The 21,678-nt window shown below is 40.8% G+C and overlaps 1 protein-coding gene across 1 annotated transcript in view; it reads right to left on the reverse strand.

Moving 5' to 3' along the window:
- Positions 1-21,678, reverse strand: part of pard3ba (par-3 family cell polarity regulator beta a) — a gene marked incomplete at both ends in the record, with an annotated part of 221,277 nt that overhangs the window by 26,074 nt on the left and 173,525 nt on the right. Inside the window, one exon of the mRNA XM_079264124.1 lies at positions 13,921-14,032. Coding sequence (XP_079120250.1) covers positions 13,921-14,032 — 112 coding nt within the window. The remainder of the gene's footprint in view (positions 1-13,920; positions 14,033-21,678) is intronic.

Genomic DNA, 21,678 nt, shown 5'->3' on the forward strand with positions numbered 1-21,678 from the left:
TTTTAAGACACTTTGAGTCCTGAATAAAGAACTAAAGTTAATATTTGGATTTCCGTTGTGAATTATGAACAAAAAGAGATCTGATTAAGTGTCTCCTTTCAAATGGTAAAAGTTAAATCACACATCAATGTTTCTAACTGTATGAATGATATATTCAAATGGAAATCAACCAAACTGGAGGTGATTATTTAGGTTTTATTAAATATTAAACTGAACTTAAACTGTTACTAACAAACAAAGTCCTTTGTGAAACTTTAATAATAATAATAATAATAATAATAATAATTTATTCTCTTCTTTTTTCGTTGTTAATGCATTAAATAAAATACAAAAGAAAACTCCAAAGTCACAATAATAAAAATACAACAGTTGTAATACATTCCATGTAAAAGAAAGAAAAAAAGAAAATTAAAGTAGGAAGAAGAATTAATCTGATTATTATCATAAAAAGCTAAAATGTGACATCAACAGGAAGCAACACAAGCATGTCGCCGACCTGACCAAACCTCCTTGTCATGAATAAAAACATCACACCGCACGTTGCTTTGAAGGAGAAGTGGAACAAGTCAAGAGAAGAATCAGAGATTCCCTTCAACTTGCAGACAGATCACACTCTGCAGTTTGCCCGTAGGCCAGAGACTAGCGGTGGGGATAAAGACAGACGCCAAATAAGTCCCTACAGGCCTTTGTTGGCCCAGATGGAGAGGAGGGGGGGGGGGGGGGGGGGGGATCATCAGTTGCTGTGCAGCATTGGAATTAAGGGACATAAAACAAAGAAGAAGTGAGATGAGGAGGAATGCGAAGCCTCTGGGATGAGCAGGAGAGACAAGGACAGAGAGGAGGAGACCGTGGATGGAATCACTCATTGTGACTTTGTGAAAAAGAAAAAGACAGAAAGGTGCCATACGTGTGTGTGAAAACTTTGAATAGCATCGGGTGAAAGCACAACACTCAAATGAGATGTTCGCTGTGCTCTTTATTTCTCTGGAGTCAGAGCTAAAGTTCAGATTGTCTCAGACGCCATCAAACAGGAAGTGTTTTCCCTCGTGCCTTTTGAGCCAAGACACATTTTATGTGTGAAAATATAAAGGTGGCAAATGTGGAAACCAGTGTGTTCACATACATCAAGTTTCATAATCTAACCAGTGACACTGTTGATGGCCTGGTATGGATTAGCACATGCTAATGCTAGCTAGTCCTTTCACACTGGCAGGGAACTGAACCATACCAGTTCCCTGGCCTAATTTTTTTTTTCTCTCTTTTTTTTTTTAATTGTCCTGTCCAGCATTTAAGCAACCAGACTGATGTTTTGGATGCTGTGTTCTGCTGAACAAATTTATTTTGCCAAGGGGAGTTTTTGTAGATATAACGATCCCCTTGTATTTCTGGATTCTTATTTTATTTTTCTATTTGTTTTGGATAATTGTTTGTATTACAGAGTTTATGCTGCTGGACCAGACTGGAGAGGATAGAAAAGGGACAGAAAGAGAACAGAAAAGAAAACAGCATAATTTCGAACCAACTAGCACATTCAGACCACCAAAACAGTCTGAGTGTGGGCAAAAAAATATAGCGGTTCTTTTCCATGAACTGTGATGTCATCAGTGGGCAAAGGTTGTGTTTCTTTTTATATTTCAACAAAATGAACCACAACAAGGTAGAATGCTAGATCCAATAGTCAATGAACTTAATAAAGTAAAGTAGAAATACTGCAACTGAAAAAAAACCACTGAAAAAAGTGCAGTTGCATGTTTTAAGCTGCTGGACATCGAGGTAGCGTCGTTTCGTTCAATAAATCTCCTGAAGACTTGTCTCATCTTATAGCATATCTAACAAGCTAACACACCTGACTTGCACTTGTTCCTCGACAATCATACATTTATCTTTTAAACAACACAAAACAGTGCTTTCCATTTCTGAGGAAAAAAAGTAAAATAAATTCCTTCACATCCTACAAACCTACAAATTCTTTCTAAATGAATTACAGGACATTAGATTATAGTGATACCTGATGACTTTAATGACCAAATCTTCAAGTTCTTTATTTTTAACACACTCTTTACTTGGTTTTAGCAGAAGAAGTATTACATTTTGGTGAGGTTCCAGTTAAACTGGAGTGAACATGAGCATGAATGGTCTGCATGAAAGTGCGACATCTGAAATGTGCACCACTGATAGAAATGAAAATGGTTAAAACATTGCTAACAATGCCATCACAACAGAGTAAATTTTATATATATATATATATATATATATATATATATATATATATATATATATATATATATATATATGTATGTATATATACACTCAGGTGGGTTTAATGACTTCAAGCTCTTAACTCTTACTGTAACCCTACATATCTGAGCCGTTGGATATGAGAATACCAGACTAAAATAGAAAAAATCTGTATCACGGTGGATGCTATAAATAAGAAAAGCTACTTTAAATAAGCTTGTAATCACACCAAGTGACTGTAAGCATATCTATATGATGAAATAATGGAGCAATTCTGATTCAATTGACTAGAAATGTAAAGCAGGAAGCCGAAATACACCATGGAGGACTGGCTACACGCCGTTTTCATTAGCTGTCAAACTGGTTTAGACTGGATAAGCCTGAGTTGGGGTATATAGCATTTTTAGTTTAGGTTTTTTATGACTAACAATATCTACCAATGCTCTTTTACTGGTTAAACTAACATACAGCAAAACACATCTGCATGTTTGTGTCCATCTGTATGTGTGTGTCTATGAATGTGAAGCAAAGATGAAGATCGAGGGTTTGTTTGGAAATTTCCTCTCAAAGCTTCATCTCTTTTCTCTGCTGTGGATGGAGTCATGAATGGAATCAATTGACTTATTTCAGGCTGACTAAAGCTGCTTTTCTCTGTCAGAGAAGAAACCTGACATACTGGCATGGTTTAAAGGCTTTTGATCTGCAAACAATACCCAAATGCTATGAGGCAATTTCACTTGTTTCGTGAGTAAATCAATTTGTTTTGAGAATATTCATGAGCAATCATTTCCTGATAATGCCTCACTCCGCAATGTTTCAAGGTATTGGTGCAAGACGCAATTACATTTGCAATGCAAAACATGGAATTATCTCACCTCACTGGAAAAGAATGAAATGAATGCTGAACGCCAGACTAATGCTCGGTAGGGACAATATGCAACAGGACTTTCACCTCATAATTAGCATCTCACTGCTCTATTAGCAGGGAGTTTTCCCTCATCTGGGTTTCCAATAGTGGACATGCACGATTTATTTATGTTTTTTTTTATCTACATACTACCTTACAGAGAGGCCTGTGTAACTTTAAAGGCCAGAATATCAGCCTGGCCAACAGACTTTGAAATCGGCAGTCTTTCATCAGTGCAGGGGCTGTGGAAAAAAGGTGTGTGACAGAAAATGGAGTGTGAGGTTTGGTCTTGAAGACGGTTAAACTAGGATCCGGAGACTATATTTCTTGTAATGACAGAATTAGGAGGAGTTTTCCACACAAAGTTTAAGTGTGAGTCAGCTGCCAGCGTGGATTTGGCTGGAACCTCCAGCAGTGAAATGAACTATGAGCCAGAGTTGACGACAGCATGTGTGTGTGTGTGTGCGCATGTTGCCTTTCCAAGGCAGATTGTGGTATGTGTCTTTTTATGTGTTTGTGGTATGTTACCTCTTAAAAGCCTGTTATAAAACGTCTGGGAGCGGGTCTTTGTTTACACATGTACGTTGGCTTGTGTTTAATTTGAGCTAATTTGCATTCAGAGATACTCAGACTGCAACTCAGGTGGGATGTTTTGCCTACATGTCACTCCCATCGGATTCTTTACAGTCTGAATGGCACAAATCCGTTGTTTTAAATCTGATGTGGTGCTAAACAATATAAATCAGCTCTATATCGAATAGACCTCCATCTGAATGATCTTCCAGCATTTCATCCAACTTTTACATCAATTAATTCAGACCTCACAAATCTGCGCTTCAGCAGGCAGGACACGGTGAGATTAAATGTAAACAATGGACGTAAACAATGTAAACATTGTTGGATCGTAATATGCATTTCTGCTTAGATTGCAGAACAAATCTGAAACACACACACATGCTACAAAGCATTGCATCCGACTTCAGGGTCAGGTAGAAATTTTAATGCCTGCAGGACAAACATAGCCCAAGCTAGCAGTTCCCTAACCTGTTGAGGCACGAGCTGCAGGATGACACCCCCCTTATTGTTTCTATTGTTTGTCATATCAAATGTATCATCCTGCAGCCATCTCTAAATGTAAGATATGAGAATCTTCAGAAATAAGGGCAAAGCGTGACAAAGAACCAACATGCCCAAAATCATCTAAATTTGGATTTTTAAGAAGGCATGAGTAAAAAGATTATTCTTTATGTGTTACAGAATTAAAGCAAAACTTCCAAGCACAGGTGTGTAAAGGATAACACCTGAGAGCATGTCTGCAAAAAATACATCGCAAAGCTGGATTTCAATGCAACTTGTTTGCTGATCCAAGATCTACACATGATGTTCTTCTTTAGCATTGTGTGTGTAGGTGTGTGTGTGTGTGTAAGAAAGATAGAAAGTGAGAAGGAGACGGGAAGAGAAACGATGAAACGTAGAGTGATTGTATGGAAGCCTGTTAGTCTTTCTTCATTAAAACACCGCAGGTGTGTGCCTATGTCTTAAACACATGCATACATGCACACATATACAGGACACAAGCGCGCACACACACACACACACACACACACACACATGTGGGCATATGCTAACCTGATTAACACCAACATTAGACTAACATTAGTGCTCCCTCCCTCCGAGAAACACCCCCAGAGCAGCTGCTGTCTTCCTCACCTTCTTCCATCTGCACAAAGTATCATTTTGGCCTCCCACACACCGACTCTTTCCAGCTCCTTATAAAGCTACTTTTTTTTAAAGCTAAATTAATGAGAAAAACGTATTAATTGACTGACAAAATGAAACAGAAGCGAGACAACAAACATGGAGCATGAAGAAAATTGTCTTTAGTTTATTTTATACTTAATGCTTCAGTATATAAAAGCAGAAGTGTGTATGAAGACAGTTTAAACCACTAAATCTCAAACACTCCCTCCTTTCCTTCATCCAAGTGTTTTTCCTGAACATCAGCTTTAATGATGATTATTCTGTTCTATAAAATCTTGCAAATAGAAATAATATTTGCATCACCTGAGGTTGTCAAATAAAGTCCTGATATTGTGTCGTATACTGTTTAAACCTCTTTGTCATGAGAGCCCCCTGAACTGGACGGCTGCATGAGATCACGGCATGAGCTCCGTAGGTAGCACCAAAGCTAGCGCGTAGCAAACCAAAACAATGGAAAGAAACGCAGCTAAAAGTCTTCACTGAGCAGAAAACCATAAAAATGACTGAATCATCAAAGTACGTTACTTTTGGTGCTTTTGGGTCAAAACAGACTTCTTTTTAAAAAAATAAAGCAGTATCTCCACCAGGCTCATATTGGAAGAGCTTTTCATGCTTTTGTCACATCACGACTAGATTACTGTAACTCACTTCACATCGGGTTGGACCAGGGTTCCTCCAGCGCTTGCAGAAAGTGCAGAATGCTGCAGCATGCTTGACAAAAACCAAGCGATGGGATCACATCACTCCTGTACTGGCCTCCCTTTCACTGGCTCCCGGTGACTTTTAGATTTTAGATTAATTGTTTTTAAATGTTTGAATTTCATGGCCCCGCCTTATTGAACAGAGTTTCTGCTGCCTTTTGCTCCGTCAAGAGCGCTAAAGTCTGCAGATCAGCTCCTGCTGGCAGTGCCTAAAACCAGGCTCAAAACGAGGAGATGGAGCTCCCAGACTGTGGAACAGCTTTCCGCTCTCTGTTAGAGCCTCAAGATCCCTGGAGTAGTTTAAGTCCAGTTTAACACCCATTTATTCTCCCTGGCATTTAAAACTTAGCTAACAAGATATCTTGGTTATTTTTATTTTTTTAATTAAATGTTTACTGACTTCATTTTTTAAAAAAAATCTTACTTGAGTTTTATTGTTGTTTATAACTGTTTTATTGTGTTTCACCTGTTGTTCATACAGTATTTTCTTTTAAACTAAAGTTATTTTTCATTGATATCTTTGGTTTGCATGCTTGGTCAGCCCTTTGGTCAACGGAGGTTGTGGTAAATGTGCTCCAGAAATAAAATTTGAATTGAATTGAATTGAAAACGGGAAAATAAAACATTGTTGTCTACTCTGCGTTAGTTTGAAATGCATCACAAATCTTGATTGTACATGTCAGAAAAAGGTTTTTATTGGAAGTGAGTGTCTGTACAATATACTATGTTTGGGTCTACATCCGTTGGGATTGTCCCTGGCATGGCCGCCATAGTTTCTCTTGACTGGTTGGCCACAATAATTGCTGAAACCCTGTTGATAAACCAAAGTTCAAACAAAGATGGACATAACAGACTTTCAGAAGCTGAAGACACACTCTTATTGCCATGACAACTCCTGCTAATGATGGAACATCACACTGGAAAAAGGGGCGAAATATTGAGTCCAAGTAAACACCAGGTTTCTCTCTCTGATCAAAGATGGAGCCAGTCCTTCCCGCGAAAACGTCAGCTTTGGAAATGTGGAGCAGGAATAACCTGTAGCTAATTTGCAAATGTGTTGTTAAAAGCTTGTTTTATCCAAACAAAATAAACCGAAGGGGAGAATCGTCTGAGTGGGAGGCGGATCTATGCATGTGACTGACAGCCAAGTCAGCAGGGGAGCAGAAGCACACCAACCACATAAATGTGGCTTATGATCCACAAACATCAGTCTGTTGCAACCATAGACTGTATATAAAGAGATGGACGTAGCCTCCGTGACGTCACCCATGGGTTTCTGAAGAGCTGAATTGAAGCTCGGTGGGCGGTTCCTACCATCGCCATGTTGGCAGCGTCATGTGCGTCGCCTCGCTAGGAAAATACAAATATGGACAAAGAGGTGGAGCTGAGAAGGGAGCCATAAGCGTCATGGTGGATAATTGACCTTGAGCGAACTCCGAGCTAAAAGCTAACTGAGCTAACCCTGAGATAACAGGAGCCAACCAGCTAGCGGAGGTAAGCGGGGTAAAGCTAAGTCGCGTTGTTAACCGGCTAAAAACTGCGGTTGTTCAATGTTCTTCTTACTTGAAGCGGGAGATCGGGTACCTGTCAATCAAAAGGACACACCCTTAAATATGCCAAATTTTGAGATTAAATTACTTTAAAACGGGCGAGTTAGAAAAAAATTCACTCCCCCCACAGTTGTCATGAAGGTAAACCTGACCTATTAAACCTAAAATGGATTTTTAAACCAGGCTGTAAACATGTTTATTTCTGGTGTGAAGTTGGTCTTTTTAACATGGGAGTCTATGGAGATTTGCTCTGTTTTGGAGCCCCTAGTGGATGAAGGGGGAACTGCAGTTTTATGCACTTCCGCATAGGTTTCACTTTTAACCGCCGGAGGTTGCCGCTTGGTTGCCGCTTGGTTGCAAGTGATATGGAAGATGAAGATCCACACATGTTAACACCCAAACAGAACTCTGTTACCAAATTCTTTTTTATTTTTTGGCTCGACTTTCCAACCAGCTCAGCTGCGGGACGAGATACGTGTCCATCCTGGTGAATAAAGAGCAGACATGTCAACGCTCATTTGGATTGTTGCTTACATCTTGAGGATAATTGTGTATGTGTGTGTCTTTTGTTCTAACCAGGCTGGTGCATGGCTGGTAGCCAAAGTCACCATCAGCCAATGACAGAACGATGAAGTTTACAGCTGTACCCTCAAATGAAATGTTTGGATTGGCTGGAAGCCAAAGTGTATGTTCTCAATCTATGGAGGGAGCGTAACAGCAGCACTTTAACTGGTTAACGCTTTGCAATCAGATGCAGTTGCCAGAGATAGAAAATAAAATATATTCTTTGTAATTCCACAACTCTTGGAGCATTTATGCTAATGATGTAATGATATAATTATATATAATATATACAACATATTTGTGTAGTTCTTATTTCCTCACAGGCAAAGAAGAAAACAACTGGAATCAAAATATAACAAAACATTTAATAAATCAACATAAAATGGATATAAATATATATTTATCAACCAATATCCTTCGTGTTCATCAAGCTCTTTCTGTCAGATGTGATAATTTCCCCCCTTAAAAGCCTTCTTATAAACCTCCAATTTTAAACTGTTGCTTTGTCATGTTCTCAATCTTTTTTATTTTTCATATTTGTGTCAAACACCAAGTTCGGATTTCCATCAGCTCTTTTGTTTTTGTTCTCCTGGCTGCCAGCTATGCCTTTATATTCTGCCGGGCTCGCCTGCTCTGTGGGCAGCAGTCGGTGCACAGCGGGACTGGCCTGCCAGCACATCTATTAAACTTCTGCTCTGTGTGTGTGTGTGTGTGTGTTCTTTGTGAGTGGACCTGAAATGTTCACAGCACAAGGTGTGTGGCGAGAGCTTGCCACATGAAATTGAGACTGCCTGAGGAGGTGACATTAAAATATCATCAAGGTGATGGATGTCCGCACATGACATTAGAGAGAAGCACAAAAAAACAGCTGCGCAACGAGTGACAAGTCTTCTGATGAGTGTGTGTGCCGCTGAGTGAGTGCTTCTGTTTTCGTTAAGGTGTTGTATGTGCTGCCGCTGTTGTGGATGATTTGCAGGTAATGAGTTGAAGATAAGATGCATGTGTGTGTGTGTGTCTGTGTGTGTGTGTAAACTCCAGTATCTGCTTAATGTGTTTACCAAGTAATATAAAAGCAGGTCTAGATCATGGGAATCATCTAGTTTTATGTTGAAAGGAGGTTTAAAAGTTAAAGGTTGGAGTACATCTTCACACAGTGTGTGTGTTCCTGCTGGAATGTTGCTTCATTTAGCGGCCAGTTCAGTGCACACAGTTGCCCATGTTACTGGTGTCTAACGCCCACTAGGGGGCCAGAAAAACAAAGAAAAATGATAAAAATATCTAAATGACTCAGATCTGGATGTCAAATCGTTTCATCAACTAAATCCTCCAGTAGTTGCAGCCTTGGTGTCACATCAGGCACGCACACACACACACACACACACACACACACACACACACACACACACACACACACACACACACACACACACACACACACACACACACACACACACAGATTCTCACTTCATCTTTTGAGGCTAAAGTTCATTCAAACTCCTTAAACTGTATCATCTAACAGTGTGTTCAGACCAAACGCGTTGTGAGCGTCAAGAGCGGCAGATTTCCATGTAAAGTCTATGAGGAGGCGCGGCAAGGGGGCGTCGAGCTCTCTTGCGTCACGTTTTGAGCGTTTTGGGCGTCAGCGTTCCACGCGGAACGCAACGAAAATTTAAGAAGTTTTTTAAGCTCGATGGAACGCGCGTCAAAAGCCAGAGATAGACAAGGCTGAACTTTGTCCGCTCGACGCGGGGCGTCAACCAATCAGAGCGATCAGCTCGCAGCTCCTGGAGGATTCCTGTGGTGAACCCAGACACGGGGTTGAGATACCATTACTCCGTGCAATATTTAGGATAACCATTCCTTGATAAAAAGCTGCATGTTACTGATTTGGCAATGTAGCAGGATACATTGCCTAGCAACGCTTTGTTTGGGGGGGGGGGGGGGGGGGGGCTCTCTGCTGAGTGCGGCTCTTGTTGCATTAACACTGACAATCACTGCCCTCTGACAACGTCTTTGTTTATTAAATAAAACTATGCCATATCTCTACTGAATCCGCCATCATTCAAACTGACCGGAAGGAAAGCGCCGCCTCCCTCCTCTCTTTTCCGCCGCGTTTGCCACTCACTCCAGACACACAGCGGCAGACGCGGCAGGAGCGTTGGGAGCGTTTTGGGCGGCGGACACAAAAGTGGCAGTTCAGTGACCAGCATTTTCGACACTCAAAACACGTTTGGTCTGAACACACCGTAACCCCATTTATAACCCCAGTTTTACCTTCTAGGCAGTGGATAATTGTTTTAGAATGAGATTTAATTCGACTTTCTATTTTCAGATATATATTCTTTATACTTCTTATACACGCGTTTAATGTCTGGGACAAGTAAAGCCAGTCGCTTGAGGAAATGTTGTAATGTTTCAGTTGTTCAGATCCCCCCCCAAATAAATCAAACATCTGAGTCAACCATAAATAAGACTAAATCCAACCTTGATTGGTCATTTTTTTTGCATTATTTTGCTCAAACATGGAGATGGTAAATGCATATGGTTTACTTTAGTGGTGGGAAAATTGAACTGGAAAATAGAAATTTGGGATTTTTTGCTTCACAGTTTTAAAATAAATTTTTTTGTTAAAAAATTGATTTTATTTGTTAAAATATCTATTTTTTAAACAATTAAAAATAATCCATTATGAAATTTTTGTCATTTTTATTGTTTTTATTGATCTTTTAACTTGTCTTCTTGGGCATTATAGCAGCAGAATGATGGTCTGGATACTGTGTTGTTTTTTCTTTTTTTAAATAAAAAAAAATGAGCAAAAAATAAGTTTTATACTTTTTTTTGTTTTTAATTTACAAAAATCAGCAATATCGAAGAATTTCTAGAAGCAATTTAAATCGAATCGGCAACTGAAAAATCGGAATCGAATCGGGAAACAAGTATTTTGTCACATTAAACTCCTAGTTTAATTAAAAAGGGATTTTAAAAGAACACTTTGTCCTGCAGACTAAAGTGCACAGGGTGCAACCAGTTTCCACATATGCTCCCATCCAGGCACCGTCTCTGTCAGGGAAAGCTTTGCAGACTTCAGCAAGACAGTGCTAAACCACATACTGGATCCATCACAACAGCATGGAGAAGAGTTCAGGTGCTGAACTGGCCTGCCTTCAGTCCAGACCTCTTATCAATAGAAATCCATTTTCTGCTTTGTGAAATGCAAAATCCAGCGACAAAAGTCCAATCCTGCTGAGCAGCTAGAATCCTGCATCAGACCAGAAAGGGACAACAGTCCTCCTCTAAAACTCCATTAAGTAGTCTCCTCACTGTGCAGATGTTTACAGACAGTTGTTAAAAGAAGATGGGATGCTAACAGCACCAAGCATCCCCCTACGCTAACGTTACGATAGCATAGGCTTGCTAATTCCTATCAATTTAAAATGACCCAATATTTTTCATAAAATGTTGAATTTTATCAGCTAATATGTTGGATTACACAGCAAACTGTGTTCACAGTGGTTTCTGAACCCATGCGGTGGTTTCCAGTAGCGGATTATGTCTGATTTTAATGCAGGGGCTGCCTGAGGACCTATCACATAGTTTTACATCCAGCCTTGTCCCATGTGTACAGAGACTCCTCCTCATTCTCTGAACCTTTGATCTTAAAGTGTTTGAAATTATACAATGAAGAACTTTTTTTTTTATAATTATTACTCAATTTTTAGATGCATAATGTCTCATGTTCATAAACTTTTATCCACATTCACATCTGAGAGGCTCTGCCTCTCTGAAATGCTCCTTTTATACTCAAATATTGCCAAATAACATAATTAGTTGTCAAATGCTCCTCCGGTTGCTTTTTATTGAAGCCAATTACTATTCCAGCATTTTGTTGCCCCTGTTCCAACTTTTTAAAAGATGTGTTGATTAAATTTAAATAGGAAACATTTTCTGTGAAGTTGTAAAATATCTCAGATTCAACATCGGATTTGCTGTTTATGCTCTACTGGGAATAAAATACGACTTTATGGAAGTTACTGAACTTTGCATTCTGTTTCTATTCACATTTAACACAGTAAACCAACTTTTTTGGGATAAGGGTGGTAGCTTGTGAAATATAGCAGAAGTATAATAAAGCACATTTCATGGAAATGTCACAGGACTCTGCAGAAACATCCCGCTATGTCAAGTAAAAAGTTCTTCCCAAATCTTCTTATAGAACAAAGAAGTCAATGAAAAAAAATTTCTCATGTACTTTTGAGCCTTAATTGGCCATCTAGACATTTAAACAGAGCCTATCATTAGTATATAGAGACAACAGACGGAGAGAATGGGACAGTGTGATTGGCATAATTACAAGTGTGACCTATCCGCAGACAGGGAACATGGAGGAAGGGCCAAATTAGAGACAGAACGACAGGGAAACAGAGCGAGGTTTTGGAGGAGTGAGCTAAAAGTCGGTGAAGCACACACCCAGTTAAATGTGACTACACACACCCTAGCAGAGACACCACCGCGTGGAGAATAAACACACATGAGTAGATATTGTCGTCAGTCTCTGTTTACAGGAGAGCAAATGAAGACGCACACTCATCTTCTTTTTCAAAGGCTGGGAAAGCACTCGGAGAGGAAGAATGGTGCTCGTGGCCTTGCGTGGAGAGAGCTTAGAAAGCCTCTTTTTTTTTTTTACTATTCAAGGCTGCAGATACAGCCGAGCATAAAAGAGCAGCGCGGCACGCTGGAGGTGGTGGCGGAGGTGACGGCTAAAAGGCTGATCAAACAAGGCCGATGTGAGCGAGCGCCTCACTCAAGTGGGTCTCCATTTACGCTCCTCTCACACCACACACACACACAGAAAACAGGTAAATGTGGAGTAATATCCAGCTGAATCAAAGGGTGTGTGCACTGATATCCCCGCTGAAGATGAACAACCCTGACTGGAAGCTCTGCAGCTCTCCTTTCTCTCTCATTATAGACTAAAATAGACATAAATGCATGTTTCTATTAATTTATACTCGACATCCTGCGAAGTTCAAGATAAAAAGCTATAGATAGCCCGAAGCTATTATCATCTTTTCTCCTTTTTCTTAATCTTTTACTGTTTTCTTGTTTCCATTCGCACCATGTATGTGAGCAAGTGGGTGGAGTGTTTCATTATCGCGCTCCTCAGGGGAGGAACCCGCTGTTGGTTTTTTACTTTAGACACGGCTCTCTCTTCTTGTTTAGGTGGAAAATAATCCGAACGGAGGCTGCAGCGCACACCTGCAGCGCTTAAATTGCATCAGGCTTTGCATCTCGGCCGAGTCATGGTCAGGAGAAACACATGCTGCAAGGCTTTATGTAAGGTGTGACAAACCCCCGTGGACTAAAACAACAACAAAAACACAGCATTTGCCTGTTAGTGCCTAATGAAGAGTGATTCACAGAGCTCAATAAAAACAATAAGCGAGGAGGTGAGCCCAGCAGGAGGCGAGTTGTGTCCGCTGATTGGACATCGGCGACGCTGTCACGTTTCCAGGATGCCTCCGCACATCTCTCTGCTCAGGTGTCTTACATAACAAAAACTAGACCCACCACTCAGGAAAATGCTTTTGCAAATCGCCGTGGTTACATGCAGAGACTCTGATCTGGATCAAAGTGTGATTTTCTGCATCTGTTGGCTCACTATTAGAAAAATCCTCTTCGAAAATGGCTGATAAATGTCTATTGATTTCCAGGCTGAGTATGCTGAGTGTGTATGTGTACAGAGCTAAATGAAATGATTCCTCAGGCCAGATCGATGTGGGTTCAGGGATGTTTAGCGCTGCAGCTTGGTTAAGACAGGCAGCTGCTGCAGTTGGGGATTTCAGTGCTACTGTTGCTGTTGTAGAAACAGGAAAAAGGGTGGGGGGGGGGGGGGGGGGGGGGATTTAGAGGTCATTGAAGAAGGTATAGAGAAACAGAAAAGCAGGAGAAGAGAAAAAGTTGTGGTATTGAGGTGGTATGAGAATGCCAGCAGACCTGAGGATCTCTCTATAAACCAAATGTGGAGCTGAAAGGTTAAGGGAGCTGAAAGCAGCAACGAAAATCTGGCCTCCCAGGAGCACAAGACTACCCTGGAAACAAGTACACAAACACTGCAAGGTTGCGTTGTAAACATTCCCAACCTTTTGTTCGCTACATGAATCTTCTCCAGGCTGCAAGCCTGCAAAGCGTGCCAACTCACCCGGTGTGGGTCGTAGTCCAGGAACCGGCGTCGTGCTGCGTCCAGCTCCTCGTAACCCGGAGCGGCACGGGCTGGCTGGTACTCCCTGCGCAGACCCTGCTGACGCGGATCGCTGCAGAGAGACAGGACAGGTTGATCATCATTCACACTGTGGAGGAGTTTGTTGAGCAGAAATAGCACAACCACCAGTATTCTCTGGTCTTTGACAGCAGAAGACATCTGACAATAATACCCAAAAAGATCTGGAAGAGTCTAAACTGGACCAACTACACCTAAAAGAGGAAACAAAGGCGGGAAAAGTACGAGTAAAAAAGCAGAATCTAATGAAAGTCTCACAGAGCGGTGGGGTGATATATTTAAGTCAAGCGTAGTCAAACCAGTCAAACCAGTGCCGAACTGGACCTTTGTGGAGACCAGAAGGTAAAAATGAAGAAACCAAAGCGATAATAATAAAAAAAAAAAAAAAAAAAAAGTGCCAGTGAGGAGATAAGAACAGGACAGAATGGGGACAAAACTTAAAGAGAAACATCGTCATGTTCACTGGACCTTAATGCCAGATAAGCGACACATAGCTGGGCACACATAAACAAGGCTGTGGATACACACACACACACACACACACATCAAGGTAACAAACAGTACACGCCTGAGCGAGCACAATCCCTCAGGATGCGCTACCAAAGTATGACACACTGCTGTCTTTTATCTGTGTTTACTGGCTGCTGTGGAAACAGGTATCTAATATTGACACTGATACGACGCTCGTTTGCGTTTTCCACCCGCAGGAGACGCGAGCGGCATAAAAATATTCAAACTCACACACACACACACACAAAAAAACAATTAAATGTAAAACGTGGAGAAAAAGGTGAAGTTCTCATGTTAAATCTGTGTCTGAAGAAGTCAGATATCCCTCCACCCCCACCGACAGTGAAGCACGCTCTGACCTGCAGGCAGATATTGACCAAAAGCGAGTGAAGACGAGCAGATAGAGGTTCATTAGTGGAGGTGAAACGCAGAGCCTCCCTGTTTAAGTCTCTCTTGCGACCCTGGGTTTAATTAGAAGACCTGCCTGAGTGAGTGTGAGTTTGGGACTGAAATACCAGGTTGGTATAAAGGTGTGTGTTTCTGTGCGTGTAATTTCAGTTTTTAGGGACACACTGTGACACTGTGTTTGACTGTAAACATGAAACCTGATTTAATGCAGAACATCCTCTGTTCATCTCATCGGGGACAGACGGCTGAGTCACTCAAACTTCTTTGCCAGTCTGCAAAGTGTTCTGCACCAATATGTGTGTGTGTGTGTGTGTGTGAGTACCCCCTCCACCCTCACTGCAGAGTCCCTCCTGGCATGAAACGCCTTATTTTCTGGAACAACTTTCAAAAGTTTCTGTGCTGCAGTAAAATACAGGCAAAGATGCTTCTGTTTTATAAAGATGGATATTTCAAGGGGCATTGGAGGCAATTTTGCCCAAATTGTTTCTTAAGATCAAGGTAATGGCTTCTTTCAACACAGCTAATCAATCCGTTGCCCCGAGTGATGCATCCTTCATACTACTAGAATATTAACACTTAATCCTTCCTATTGTTTATTTACCAACTGCGTTTCCACCCACAAATAAAGGGACCCTCAGAGACAGATCCAGGTTCAAACTTTTCTTCCCTCTCTTCTTTTTTTCCATGACATCCTTCTTCTAGCGATCCCATTAGCCAATCCCTGGGCCCGTAATTAGGCCTGCCATTTTGATTGAGCGTGCGTGTCGCTCTCCGAATGAAACAACACTGTAATTATCTCATTATGCTGCGGCCTCCATCACTGACAACGCCAAATATTATCATATTAATGGCTGAAGACGGAGCCCGATTCCAGATAAAACATTAGCGGCTTGACGGTTGTCGCTACAGAAGGCTGCATTTTGAACAGAAAGGGATGAATATGCATGGGTGTGTGTAGTTTTTTTTTTTTTTTTTTACAAGCACACATATTAGCACGTCCTCTCTGATGTGTTTTTAGTTGAGACAGGTAAGCTACCCTGCTGTCATCAGCTGCTTATAAGTGCTGCTGTCTGCAGGCCTGAGGCCAGATGTGTAAACACAACTGTTGTAAGCCTGAGCGAGCTACGATGCTACTAATGAACTAGTGTGACACAAGACTGTTAATGATGACAAAGGAGTCTGAGCTGCAAGAATCAGCTTTATTATAATTAAGTTATAATAGAATAAGTAACATTTTACAATGTATTCAGATAATCTAATCCAAAAGACTAGATAATCTGTGTTTCACCCCGAGTCTTTGGTAAGGAAATAATATTGACTTCATCTAAGCAATATATCCATTAAGTGGTATTTTGCGGTTTTATTCATAGACTGTACATAAAAAGATGGACGTAGCCTCCATGACATCACCCACAGGTTTCTGAAGAGCTGAACTGAAGCTCGATGGGCGGTTCCTACCATCGCCATGTTGGCAGGGGCGTGCGTGTCGTCTCGCCCGTAAAATACAAATATGGGCAAAGAGGTGGAGCTGAGCGGGGGGGCTGTGAGCGTCATGGTGGATGATTGACATCGAGCGAACTCCAAACTGCCTGTAGCTAAGAGCTAACCAAGCTAACCTGGAGATAACAGGAGCTAACCAGCTAGCGGAGGTAAGCGAGCTTAAGCTAAGTAACGTTGTTAACCGGCTAAAAACCGCGGTTGTTTGGCGTTCTTCTTACTTGAAGCGGGAGATCGGTTATCTGTCAATCGAAAGGACACGTCCCTAAATATGCCAAATTTTGAGATTAAACTACTTTTAAACGGGCACGTTAGAAAAAGATTCCCTCCCCCCACAGTTGTCATGAAGGTAAACCTGACCTATTAACCCGAAAATGGATTTTTGAACCAAGCTGTAAACATATTTATTTCTGCTGTGAAGTTGGTCTTTTTAACATGAGAGTCTATGGAGATTTGCTCCGTTTTGCAGCCCCTAGTGGATGAAGGGGGAACCGCAGTTTTATGCACTTCCGCATCGGCTTCACTTTTAACCACCAGAGGCTCCGTCCATCTTTCATATACGGTCTATGGTTTTACCTCAACCACAGGGTTTGATATCACTTAAGCGAGATATGCTTTTATTTTAAATATTTCCTCCATATTTCAGTGTGATCTGAGAGGATAGCAGGAGAAAGATGAGAGAGTGGAGCAGGAATTGAGAAGGAAAAAGCGACGTAAAGAGCGAGACGGCAACTTAGACAGGAGTAAAAGACAGAACAGGGGGACTGGAGTGTGAACAAAACTGCTCGTTGTATGAAGTGAGGAAGAGAAAATGTGGGAGAGAAGCAGTCCCGTGGTGTTAGCCAGTGTGAGGGCAGACTAATTAGGAATTGTGCTCTGCTGCCGGCTGGTTTGGTGACTTGTTCTTGCTGTGGCTAGCTGATTCAAGCAAAACACACCGAGGGGGGAAAACGCTAAAGCTGGCAGATTTTTCTCAGCTTATACGTTGGAAGCAAGCACACATCAAAGTGCGTGGTCAGTGTTTAGTTCCCTGGTGGACTTGGTGGAGCTCCAAAGTGAAAGTGATGGTAAAAAAAAAAAAAGAAAAGATGGTTTTCTGTCAAACTCCATTAAATAAACAGATTTGTACACCTTGTATGTTAGCTGTTACTTTGAATCACACCGAAACCCTCAGCACTGGGCTGGCTTTAAAAGCATGATGGGAATTTTTTTTTTATTTAGACATCCACCCTGAAGCTATAATGAAAAATTCAACTGATGCCAACAGATCAGTGCATCAGGAACAACGTGAGACTATCACATAACTAGACATTTGTTGCAATAATTCCCCCAAAGCAAACACTGGCGGGCAGTATTATGAAAAAAAGACCAACAGATGCTTGATCTCTTACCGCACGGAGCAAGATCTCAGTTAGCTGCAGCTAAAAGCTAAAACCCCTAGTTATGTTCTGATGATCCACTGGAAGTTTGTCTTGATACTTAAAATGAATAAACTGATCCCAGCTCAGCCATTGTGTTCATTCAGCTACGATGGATCTCTCTTTATAACACAGCAAGCTCATTACTTGTGAATCTGCTTTGGATTAAGGGTGTAAGAAAATAATGATGTATCGAAATATTGCAATATTTTGTGTGACAATATATCGATATTCAAAAGCCCTGTATTGATTTTATGGACTGTATATAAAAAGATGGACGTAGCCTCCGTGACGTCACCAAGAGGTTTCTGAAGAGCTGAACTGAAGCTCGATGGGCGGTTCCTACCATCGCCATGTTGGCAGGGGCATGCGTGTCGTCTCGCCCGTAAAATACAAATATGGGCAAAGAGGTGGAGCTGAGAGGGGGGCTGTGAGCGTCATGGTGGATGATTGACATTGAGTGAACTCCGAGCTACCTGTAGCTAAGAGCTAACCGAGCTAACCCAGAGATAACAGGAGCTAACCAGCTAGCGGAGGTAAGCGGGCTAAAGCTAAGTCACGTTGTTAACCGGCCAAAAACTGCGGTTGTTCTACGTTTTTCTTGAAATGGGAGATTGTGTACCTGTCAATCAAAAGGACACGCCCCTAAACATGCCGAATTTCGAGATTCAATTACTTTTAAATGGGCGAGTTAGAAAAAAATTACCCTACTCCCCCCCCAGTTGTCATGAAGGTAAACCTGACCTATTAAACCCAAAATGGATTTTTGTACCAGGCTGTAAACATGTTTATTTCTGCATTTTTAACATGGGATTCGCTCTGTTTTAGAAGCCCTAGTGGACGAAGGGGGAACTGCAGTTTTATTCACTTCTGCATCGGCTCCACTTTTAACCGCCGGAGGTTGCCGCTTGATCGATTTTTATCAAACAACCGATCTTTACTGATAAGGCAGATTTTCATTTCTTTATTCATTATTCATAACGATAATAAAGATCACCGATCTTATTTATTTTGCAGTGAAATGTAGATCCTCTGTTCTTATTCAGTAAGTCATGCATGTAACAGTGTTTAGTGTTTACTACAAGTAAATAAAAATAGCAATATATCGTCTTGCTTATAGTATCCTGATATATTGCAACATATTGTATTATTGGCCCGTAACATATTGTATCACCAGATTCTTGCCAATACACACCCCTATTGCTGCATAAGTCTACAGTAATAACAAAAACAACTAAACTCTAGCCTTCATTGACACTGCTCCCTCTTACTGACCAAATAAAATAAGCTGCAAACTGCTTGAATGCAAAGAAAAAGCACTAATTGCTCAGACAGAGCACAGATACTCAGCCTACACTAATAATGAGCTGTTTTTATAAGCGCTTCTTTAGGCAGTCGAACCCATGGAAGTAAAACAAGATGTAGTTTTGTTCGCAACATAGAAAATTACAGCATCTATCACAACGTCTGCGCTTTCACACACCTTTTGTGTGCTGGAAGGTGGGTTAACCTGTGTGTTCTGTGCTGTCCCAACATGAAGAGGATGAAAAGGAGGCAGACATGTTCAGGAGGTGCAAAATGACCCAACAAGTCAAGATCAAATAGATTGTGTAGCGTTGTCTGAGAAGAATTCAATAATTAGTCAAGCCTGTCGGGAGGCATTAAGGAATTCCACTTTGTCACAGTGTCAGGTAAACTCAGAGTCATGTAATCTTCACGCCGTTACATGAACCGTGGCAAAAAAATCTGCCAACGTGCTCAACGGACTGCCATTTACTTTCCGTCGGAGCTCACCTCCGTCTCTTTTTCTTCGCACAGCTCGGTATTTTACAACCCGCCTTTCAGAAGGCTTCACATCTCTGCACTTTGGCCTCTCTTTCTCTCACTCCTCTTTCATCTCATCTCTCCGTTTCCTTGCGCGAGCTACAAAGACTGCCTTCTGGCTAATAAAATTTGACAAGCATTGCTAACCTTTTTTCTCCACAGGTCAGCCTCTAGCAAAACTCTAATCAAATGTGACGCTCATCACAGCACACACCTGCCATTGAATGCCTAATGAAAATGTCCGACAGTAAATTAGGATGACACTGCTGGAAGTCCACCGTTGAGGGCCTTGACAGCAGCCGAGGGGATGGGGAGGAGGAAGGGGAAGGGTACTTAGATGTTTCAGTTGGCAGAACTATGCAAACACACCTTCAAAAAGATAAACTGCATCAACTTCAGTTTTCATCTCCCGCATGTGTAATGAGCACATTTTGTTACAGTATCATTAAAAATGTATAATGTAAAAGATAAAAGAAACAGACACGCCGTTCCCTTAGAAACAATGAAAATCTTGCATGCAACAGCTATAAGAAAAAAAAAACTGCTTTGTAGACCATAAAGTGTTATGAAACCAGAAAAGGGAAAAGTGGGCTTGTTTACGCTTTAACTTAACCAAACACAGCGTACACACAGGAAGCTGTCATTTTAGGCTTAAACTCAGACCACACACACTTTGCTGCTACACTTCCTCACTGAAATATTACATGTGCGTCTGAAGGAAAAGGTTCCAATCTCATAGTGAGCTGATTTATTTAAACAGATTAAGACTTTGTGAAGGAGCTCCAAGTCGTGGGACGTGAATTGTTTTTCTGTTTTTGGCCATCATACCCAACTTTTCTCCATTTCTCCCCTGAGAATAACAGCCCAACATTATCTTTCAAATCTTCTGAAATTGTACTTCAAAAGTTTCCTTTACATCAGATTCACAAATATGTTTGTAGACACAGTGAATGCTAATCTCTCCGTAAGATGGAAGGATATCCCAGCTAGCTCTACTTTGCATTAGGGTAGGTACATGACCAAAAAAACAGTCCATAAAAGGCCTGACCTATGAAGCCTGTGAAATAACAGAATGCAAAAACAACAAATGAAAACAAATAATAAAGATACACACTGATAAATGACCACAAGGTGAGATTTTAACCATATAAAAGCAGATTTATGTACAAACTGGTATCTAATTACCGCTGAACTTTGTGAACCTTAAGTCTATTGCTATGAATGCTTGAGGACGCAGTGCCCTGTGATGTTGTAGCTAAAAGAAGAAATAGTCTTCATCTCTCTTTATATGCTGAACATTATACAATTTTAAAATCAATAAGAGGGGAAACTTTTGGCTGGACATAAACATTTGTTGAGATAGTCCAGAAATACAGTCCCTTTACGAGAAGAAAAAAAAAAAAACAATAAAAAAACAGCAAATTCCTATGATGGCCCATCGTGTTTCATCATTCAGTGCAATGTACATCTTACTTTTATAATAAACACACACAGAGAGAAGCTGTTTCCTCTGTCATTGTGTCACGACAGCTTCATGCACTACAATGATGAACAGTTGATCTCTCCCACTGCGAGGGGAAGCAATATGTAGTGAAAAATGAAGCATGGAAGAGTCATGCTGACTTTAACCGTACAGTACCATGTAATAAATAAAAGACATTATTGAACTGGCGCTAAAACTCCCATCTTCAGGTCTATCGAAGATGATGGAACAGCAATAAAGCACAAAGCAGGACTGCTGGAAGAGCTGGTCATACTTATAATAGATAAGCGCAACATTAGCACTGGTGGCTTCATGGAGGAAGATGATCAGGAAAAACCTTCATCATTACACCTTAAGGGCTTAATTTTGCGGTGTTTTCTATAATTCTCAAAAGTTGTAATTCATTCTCCTCCAGATCTGCGTCACTTCCACCTAAACATATTTGCTCCTTATAAAAAAAAAACAACATAATAATAATAATAATAATAATAATAATAATAATAATAATAATAATAATAGAAAGATTTATCAACTTCAATA

The sequence above is a fragment of the Telmatherina bonti genome, assembly GCF_933228915.1.
Source record: "Telmatherina bonti genome assembly, chromosome: 24".
NCBI classification, from domain to species: domain Eukaryota; kingdom Metazoa; phylum Chordata; class Actinopteri; order Atheriniformes; family Telmatherinidae; genus Telmatherina; species Telmatherina bonti.